The sequence below is a fragment of the Nicotiana tomentosiformis genome, unplaced genomic scaffold (assembly GCF_000390325.3).
Source record: "Nicotiana tomentosiformis unplaced genomic scaffold, ASM39032v3 Un00119, whole genome shotgun sequence".
In the NCBI taxonomy this organism is placed as follows: domain Eukaryota; kingdom Viridiplantae; phylum Streptophyta; class Magnoliopsida; order Solanales; family Solanaceae; genus Nicotiana; species Nicotiana tomentosiformis.
Genome location: NW_027174678.1, coordinates 17,781 through 27,675, shown reverse-complemented (window position 1 = coordinate 27,675; position 9,895 = coordinate 17,781). Strand labels below are relative to the sequence as shown.

At 31.0% G+C, this 9,895-nt stretch overlaps 1 protein-coding gene across 1 annotated transcript; it reads right to left on the bottom strand.

Annotated features, from left to right (window-relative positions):
- Positions 1-206: 206 nt before the first annotated feature.
- Positions 207-1,857, bottom strand: LOC138903904 (uncharacterized; the record flags this gene model as incomplete). The annotated part of the gene is made up of 3 exons (XM_070192477.1): positions 1,719-1,857; positions 1,571-1,664; positions 207-279 (listed from the first exon to the last, which is right to left on the bottom strand). Coding segments are annotated over exons 1-3 (306 nt in total), but the record flags the coding sequence as incomplete, so codon positions are not given.
- Positions 1,858-9,895: the final 8,038 nt, after the last annotated feature.

Genomic DNA, 9,895 nt, shown 5'->3' with positions numbered 1-9,895 from the left:
TACTCCCCTAAACGGCCTCTCTGCCTACCGGTTTCAACCTTAGGATGCATAGTCTGGGCTTACTTATTCTTAGCATATTTTCATGGCAAACTTACTCAAGATGATTTCTATAACAGTACTATTATATGATGGATAATTATAATTTACATGTAAGAGATTATCAGGAATATATTAATTTAGCTACTCATGATTATAGTGTGACATACCTGTTTTTGTAAGTTCTTGATATCTCCTTGTTGATCCATAGCTTTCATATCTTCTTGTTTATCCATAGCTTTCCTGTATTTTATCTTTAAGTATATTTAGTAAGAGAAGAAAGAGAGTGAGAAGAGAGAATCCCTTGGCCTGAAGATGTAGCCTGTTTTTTATTCATAATCGAAAGGCTATTTAAAGATTACAAAATGACTCTTACTGTTCATGAACGACCTTTACTGTTCATGAGACTGACTCTTACTATTCATGAACGACCTTTACTGTTCATGAGACTGACTCTTACTATTCATGAAAGACCTTTACTGTTCATGAGACTAACTCTTACTTTTGTAAAGTAAAGAACTATTTACTTTACGACTTTTACAAAAAACAAAATAACATTATTTAAAAAAGAAAAAGAATCTAAATCTTTTGCTTTATCTTGTCTGCCATAGTTTTTTGTCGTCTAGCTTGTCGTCTTCTTCTCGATTATTCCAGTTGTACGTCTGGAACAATGTAATCTTCTCCTTTGCATTTTGAGCATATGTGGTCTGGATATTTGTGACTGATTAGCTTGCAATATCTTGTTAACAGTTCTGGAGAAATGAAGTTTGTCCTTATAGCTCTTGTAGTTGTAGGTTGTTCTGGTTTTAAAAGACTTAAGACCCATTGTCTTAATTCCTCCATATCTGCTTCTCGTATTTCTCTGCAATTTGAATATATCATAGTTTGTTCTCTTGAATAATAACTCCAAATAGCATTTTGATTTAGGTAGTTGTTTGCCAGCTCATTTAGTATAGTGGATATTCCAATAATCCTTTTATTTGCATAAAAGTCTGGAATATTTATTTTTTCTATCTCTTCTTGTTCTTCTATTTTTTCTGGTACGAGCATTTCTCTTGTAAGTCCGATCTTGATAACTTGTATGATAGGCTTTATCTCTTCATATAATATCTCTGCTGTGGCTGAATAAAATCGTATATAGAATAATGTTCCTTTAGTTATTCTTTTGTATTGCATAAATGCTCTGTGTAGCTCCGGTATGGTAGCTATCTCCTGTCCTGTTTGTGTATATACAGTATCTAGTAATCCATAATTGTAGCAAGTAGCTACTAGTTTTGCATTTGTATTTGGTAGGGCTATTAATTTATTGTATCCAGTTAGGTAATGGGTAATATAATCTTCATTTGGATTCTGGGTAGTTTGGGATCTTAGGTTTTTGTTTAAAAATTTTTGTATTTTGTGTATATTGTCTATATATGTACGGGTTATATGGTTGTATGTCTTTTTGGCTTGGTTCAGACTTTCTTTGTAGGTATTTATCTGAGGTGGTAGGAATATTTCGTTCTGGGTATTTTGGATATTTTTCTGTACGAACGGTTTTGAAAATAAATTATTCATATTTATATTTGTGTATCTAGGTTTAATCTCTTCCTTCTTCTTTGCAGATGAACTGCTAGCTGTGCTGCTTCCTGCAACTGTATTTAACAAACTGTTATGAGTTTTTAGGTGTTTCTCAACGTCACCTTCTAGCTCTGGAATTTTAGAGACTTCCGATCGTCTTATCTCCGCATTTTTTGAGTCATGCTGCTGACTACTAGCTGTTTTTCTTATTATCTGTATCTCTTCATCCATACTTTCCACTTTCTTACAAAGTGTAGTCATGGCTAAGAGTAGATTTTTCATTGTATTATCTGGGTCGGTTTGGGTAGCTTTGTCTTGACAAGTAATCTGCAACAACATTCTTGTTAGTAGTGATTATTTCAATTGTAAATGTAAAGTTTAATATATTTAATACCAGTCTTCGTATTTCTTTTGTTGTAACTGAATCTTGTACTTTTCTGGTTATCCACCATTTTACTTGGGTATTATCTGTTCTTACAATAAATCTGTTGTAAACTATATATGGTTCAAATGCTAATAAACATTTATATAATGCAAATAATTCTTTTCTATTTATCTCCCATTTTTCTTGTGGTTCAGTATAAGATCCTGAATAATATCTGCAATGATGTTCTATTTTTTCTTTATCATATTTATATTTAAGAACTCCTCCATAACTATGATTACTCGAATCTGTTTCTACAATATAAGTAAATTTCTTGTTCTCATCTGGGAAGTATAATTTTGGTAGTTTCTTACACAATATTTTAATCTTCCTTATTTGTTCCTTATCTTTTTCATCGAACCCATATTCTACATCCTTTTTCAGTTTTTTCTGTAAAGGTTTTAGGTTTTCTGCTAATTTAGGTATATATTCTCTTTCTTGGTTTACTAATCCTAAAAATGATTGCAATTTCTTTTTTGTATCTATGTTTTCATCAAGATTGATTATTTTTTGTACTATGTGTGTTTGCATTTTTATTCCATTTTTATCTATTTGTATTCCTAAAAATTCTATCTGATTCTTCATAATTTCTGCTTTGGTTTTGCTTAAGCTTATACCAGAGTTTTCTATAATATGTATGAATTTTTCTAATAATTTTATATGTTCATCTTGTGTTCTTGAATATAGTAATATATCATCTATATATACTATGCAATTCTCTAGTTGGTTAAAATAATTATCCATAAAATGTTGGTATCTTTCTGGTGCATATCCAAATGGTAAAACATTTCATTCATAAAATCCTTGTGGTACTGTGAATGCTGTTAGTTTTTTAGATTCATCTTCTAGTTTTAGATGGTAAAATCCTGATTTACAGTCAAATTTACTAAAGTAATTATATCCTTGGATTTGTCTTATTTTTAATATCTTGTTAGGTATTGGGTAATTATATGTTTTAGTTTTTGCATTTAAATTTCGGTAATCTATAACCATTCTGCTTTTTCCTCTTTTTTGTTCACTATGTTTATTTACTATAAATGCTGGACTTGTATGTTTACTATTACTTTCTTGTATATACTTGTTATCTAATAATTCTTTTATATGCATTTTAAATTCTGCTAAATCATCAAAGTTATATTTTAAGGGTTTTTGTGTTATTATACTATTTTCTTCTATTAATTCTATTTTTATTTTTGTCTTATGTTTATTCCATCCTTTTAGAGGGTTATTATTATATAATTTTTCTAATTCATTTTGGATTATTTTTACTTTGTCTATTGTAAATATGATAATTTCTAATTGGGTAGTTGTATTTTTACTTATATTTTCTAATTTTTGTGTGATTTTTTCATTTCCTCGTATCCATTCTGTAGTTTTTCGTTGTTTATTATTTACTCTTTTTGCTCCTACTTTATTTTTACATGGTGTGGTAAACCACCAGTGTGCTTTTGTTATTATGTGTGGGTATAATTTGTCTAAAAATGGCATTCCTAGTAACATATCTTTCGTAGTGAATTCAAAGTTATATATTTCTTCTATAGTTAGTATTTTATCCCATATTTGTATTTTTACATTCTTGGCTTTGTAGTTAATCATACTACCTTCATTATTAAATCCTGTTACTACCATAGGTGTTTTTAATTTTTCCCATTTATCTGTTGGTAAACAATTATATTTACATATATTAGCTTCTGCCCCTGTATCTATCATTGGTGTATAGTATCTATTATAATATCCTTCTACTATGACTTTTGCGAGTATATATATTTTCATTCTTCTGTTCTTTTTATTATTATTTTCTTATCTTTGTATGTTATGGTTAATTGCTTATCTCCTAGACTGTATGGTTTTACCTTTTCTAACCATTTTATTCCTAGTGTAATATTTTCATTTTCGTTTTCTTGATATATTTTAAATTGTATTATTAGAGGTATTCCTCCAATAATTATTTCTTTTTCTGTTATTTCTTCGTTTATTATTAATTCTTTAGGTAATTCGGGGCATAATTGTTCAGTAGTTATTATTTCAGTTTCTGTTACTAATTCTCTTGTAAGATAGTTTTCTGCTTGTCCTGTATTTATTAATATTTGATATTTTCTTTGTTCCATGATTCCAGTTATATAGTAGTGGTATGTATTTATTTTTTCTTTTGTGTTTTTTATTAAATTTTTTGGGATTATATATTCTCTTCTTGATGTACTTATTCTTGATGATGTTGGTGTTTCATAAGTTAATTGGTTTGGTATACTTGATGTACTTAATCTTTCTTTTACTATTTCTAGATCTTCTTCCATGTCAATATCTTTATAACTATATTTATTATTGTCAATAACTGTAACTATTCTTTCAAACGGGTTTTCTATTTTAATTTTATTAATTTTATTTTTTGCTGCTATTTTATGTTTTGTTGTTAAGACGTATAGATTTTTACATCTAGCTGTAAATATTTTACTTCCAGGTGTTAATTCTATTCCTGACATTTTTCAGTATAATACTAATGATTTATCTATATTTCTATCGTTTATTGCTATTGAATAATTGGCACTTATTATGAATTTGAATTTTTGATATATGAGATTTCCTTTTATTGCACTTATTATGCTTTTTTCTATAGGTTGAATTATTCTATCATCTGCTAAATATATTTCTATAGGGGTATCTATTCCTTCCCTAAAACATGTTTTTATTAGTATTTCAGTTCCTCCTAGGTGTACATATTTAATTGGGTTTTTTGCCTTTATATCTTGTATTTCTTTATTTATTATTCTTTTGTTTATTATTGGTATTTTGACTTTTCCTTTTGTATATTTACAGTCAATTATATGTTCTTTTTGGCTAACCACGTAATATTCTTCTTTTTGTCTTTTAAACCAATTTTTTATTGTAGGTACTTCAAATATTTTTTCGACACTGAGGTCTAATTCTTTTCCTTTTATTTGTTCAAATATATTATTATCAAATATAATTTTTTGTTCTGAGGATTCTTCATCTTTATATTCTTCTCGTATTATTACTTCTATTTCTTTTTCAGTCATTAGGTTTCATCATCTTCTTTAGTTATTTCATCTTCTATCTCATCTTCTATATCTGATATTTCATATACACTATCTTCACTATCTAGTTCATAATCTATTTATTCCATCTGCATATATTCTTCATCATCAATTATGATTTCGGTTATTTGCTTTTTCTTTAGGTTCCTAGATGCTTTACAGTCTTTAGCTATATGTCCTAATTTTTCACAGTTATAACAAGTACATTCTGTTAGTTTCTTTTTTGGTCTAAATGGTCTTTTAGCCTGATAATTTTTTACATAATATCTTTTTCTTGGTCTTTTATTTTTATATTTTGACTTATATTTATTATATTTCTTTGTTTTCCATTTTTTATTATATTTATCTGTATCTGTACATCCGAATTGTGGTGCTGTTTTATTTTTACAACATCTTAAGTTTCTTATTAATATTCTTTCTATTTTTGTTTTTTCTTTATATTTTTCACATAACTGTACAAACCATTGTTGTAGAAATTTTATCCTAGCTCCTAAAGTAGCTGTTACTCCTGCTTCATTCCAATCTTTTATTATTTTAGAATTAAAAGGTTCTGGTAATTTTGTGAAATATAATTTTCTTATTTCTTTGCCTTCTTCTGTATTATATGTTCCTTTATAATAATATTCTCTAAATGCACAAGTATATTCGTCTATATAGCACATATTACATATTGCTAATTTTGTCATTAGATTTCTATTTGTTTGTTTTTCTTTATTTTGTTCTTCAATTTCTGTAGTCATACTACTAAATTCGTTTCTTATGGCTATTTCATATTTGTATAATATTTCTATATTTGTTGTTGCTATTTCACCATTAAATTTTTTATTACTTCTTAAGGTATCTATACTTTCCTTTGTTAAATTGTGTAACCATAATTTTACTGTTCCTATGAGTGTTCTTTCTATATATCCTGATGTTTCTGCCATTCCTATTTTATTATCTACCAATTGTTTAGATACATATCCTATCCATAGTTGGATTGTTTTATTTATATCTGCTACGCAATCTAAATCTAAGAAATTATATTGTTCTGACATTGGTTCTGGTGTCCATTTCCTATTTAGTCTACTATCCCATAGTGTATTATTTCTATCATGTTGTTCATAGTTAGCTGTATAATAATTTGGGTATAATCCTTTTGGATTTTTTACTCCTGATGTACTAGGTTTTTCATCCATATCTACATCTCCTGTATTTATTTCTACATTTTTTATTTTTTCTATATTTTCTAAGAGTTCTGTATACGTTTCACTTATTTCACTTGATTCTGACTTTTGGTCATTTATATTGTTATCTATTTCTTCAATTCTATCTATTTCATCAATTCTGAAAATTTCTTCTAGTTGTAATATTTGTTTAAATTTATTTATCTCATATGTTAATTCTATTTCTTTATTTTTCTCTCTTTGCTTGTTTTCATATAGTGCTTTTAACATGTTTAATTCTTTTTCTAATGCTATAATTTTTGTGTTTTTAGTTTCTTCTAATTGTTGTATTTCCCTGTTTGCTTGATTTTTAATAATTTCTATTTCTTTTTTCTTATCAATTTCTTCATTTTCTTTACTTATTCTCGTCATAGCTGTTAAGCTATCTTCTAATCTTGCTGTTTCTTTTTCTATCATTAGGTATAATTGGTCTCCTATTTTTTTATATCTTCTGTATAAATTTGAAAATATTATTTTTATTTTCAATCCATCTTGATTTTCATATGTTTTTTCGTCTATGGCAAATTCTTCTTTATTCATTTTTAATCTATAGCTCTGATACCATTTTTAGTGTCCTTTCTATTTTTATTTAATTTCATTTATAATTTAGTCAGATGTAAAAGCTTTTTCATAATATTCTTTTTGTAGTGGAATTAGTCTAATTATTTCTTTTAAGCTTTCTAATATATATTCTATATATTCTATATCTTGGGTTCTTTGATATTCTTCTATATTAGGTTTTACTAGATTTGTTAGTAATTTTATACTGTCGGTAGTTTATTACCAATATTGTAGGTATATATTATTCATTATGTGTTATCGAAATATAAATCTAATTCATATAAATCTATTTCTGGTATAATTAATTCTGTCCAATTCTGGTCCATTATTTCTGTTATTTCAAAGGTGAGTAATTTTTCAAAGATTATTCTTCTTATATCATTATTAATATCTTTCAGTATATATAGTATGTAATTCTTTTTTTGGCAGGTAGATTTGGAACATGAAATTTAAGGATGCTACCTCTGCTGCTAAGTGGCGGCTGAGTTTGCAGAACATGCAAGCCTAGCTTCTAGAGCTGTTGTAGAACTTTCAAGGTAATATTGTGTTGATGACGGTGGGTCATGCCACTTAGATTTCAAGGATGAAAGGTTGGAACATGGGCAATCATTTCCTTGAGATGGTAATGGTAATTGTTCTGTTGGCAGGCAGTATTGGAACATGAAATTTAAGGATGCTACCTCTGCTACTCAAGCAACGGCTGAGTTTGGAGAACATGCAAGCCTAGCTGCCAGAGCTGTTGGAGAACTTTCAAGGCAATATTGTGATGATGATTGTGGTTCATGCCACTTAGGTTTCAAGGATTAAAGGTTGGAACATGGGCAAGCATTTCCTGGAGATGGTAATGGTAATTTTTCTGTTGGAAAGCAGAATTGGAACATGAAATTTAAGGATGCTACCTCTGCTGCTCAAGCAACGGCTGAGTTTGTAGAACATCCAAGCCTTGCTGCCAGAGCTGTTGTAGAACTTTCAAGGCAATATTGTGTTGATGATGGTGGTTCATGCCACTTAGGTTTCAAGGATGAAAGGTTGGAACATAGGCAATCATTTTCTGGAGATGGTAATGGTAATTTTTCTATTGGCAGGCAGAATTGGAACATGAAATTTAAGGATGCTACCTCTGCTGCTCAAGTAGCGACTGAGTTTGCAGAACATGCAGGCCTAGATACAAGAGCTCTTGTAGAACTTTCAAGGCAATATTGTGTTGATGATGGTGGTTCATGCCACTTAGATATCAAGAATGAAAAGTCGGAACATGGGCAATCATTTCCTGGAGATGGTAATGGTAATTCTTTTTTTGGCAGGTAGATTTGGAACATGAAATTTAAGGATGCTACCTCTGTTGCGCAAGCAACGGCTGAGTTTGCAGAACATCCAAGCCTTGCTGCCAGAGCTGTTGTAGAACTTTCAAGGCAATATTGTGTTGATGATGGTGGTTCATGCCACTTAGGTTTCAAGGATGAAAGGTTGGAACATAGGCAATCATTTTCTGGAGATGGTAATGGTAATTTTTCTATTGGCAGGTAGAATTGGAACATGAAATTTAAGGATGCTACCTCTGCTGCTCAAGTAGCGACTGAGTTTGCAGAACATGCAGGCCTAGATACAAGAGCTCTTGTAGAACTTTCAAGGCAATATTGTGTTGATGATGGTGGTTCATGCCACTTAGGTATCAAGAATGAAAGGTCGGAACATGGGCAATCATTTCCTGGAGATGGTAATGGTAATTCTTTTTTTGGCAGGTAGATTTGGAACATGAAATTTAAGGATGCTACCTCTGCTGCGCAAGCAACGGCTGAGTTTGCAGAATATCCAAGCCTTGCTGCCAGAGCTGTTGTAGAACTTTCAAGGCAATATTGTGTTGATGATGGTGGTTCATGCCACTTAGGTTTCAAGGATGAAAGGTTGGAACATAGGCAATCATTTTCTGGAGATGGTAATGGTAATTTTTCTATTGGCAGGAAGAATTAGAACATGAAATTTAAGGATTCTACCTCTGCTGCTCAAGTAGCGACTGAGTTTGCAGAACATGCAGGCCTAGCTACAAGAGCTCTTATAGAACTTTCAAGGCAATATTGTGTTGATGATGGTGGTTCATGCCACTTAGGTATCAAGAATGAAAGGTCGGAACATGGGCAATCATTTCCTGGAGATGGTAATGGTAATTCTTTTTTTGGCAGGTAGATTTGGAACATGAAATTTAAGGATGCTACCTCTGCTGCTAAGTGGCGGCTGAGTTTGCAGAACATGCAAGCCTAGCTGCTAGAGCTGTTGTAGAACTTTCAAGGTAATATTGTGTTGATGACGATGGGTCATGCCACTTAGTTTTCAAGGATGAAAGGTTGGAACATGGGCAATCATTTCCTTGAGATGGTAATGGTAATTGTTCTGTTGGCAGGCAGTATTGGAACATGAAATTTAAGGATGCTACCTCTGCTACTCAAGCAACGGCTGAGTTTGGAGAACATGCAAGCCTAGCTGCCAGAGCTGTTGGAGAACTTTCCAGGCAATATTGTGTTGATGATGGTGGTTTATGCCACTTAGGTTTCAAGGATGAAAGGTTGGAACATAGGCAATCATTTTCTGGAGATGGTAATGGTAATTTTTCTATTGGCAGGCAGAATTGGAACATGAAATTTAAGGATGCTACCTCTGCTGCTCAAGTAGCGACTGAGTTTGCAGAACATGCAGGCCTAGCTAAAAGAGCTGTTGTAGAACTTTCAAGGCAATATTGTGTTGATGATGGTGGTTCATGCCACTTAGGTTTCAAGAATGAAAAGTCGGAACAAGGGCAATCATTTCCTGGAGATGGTAATGGTAATTGTTCTATTGGCAGGCAGAATTGGAACATGAAATTTAAGATGCTACCTCTCCTGCTCAAGTAGTGACTGAGTTTGCAGAACATGCAGGCCTAGCTACAAGAGCTGTTGTAGAACTTTCAAGGCAATATTGTGCTGATGATGGTGTTTCATGCCACTTAGGTTTCAAGAATGAAAGGTCGGAACATGGGCAATCATTTCCTGGAGATGGTAATGGTAATTGTTCTATTGGCAGGC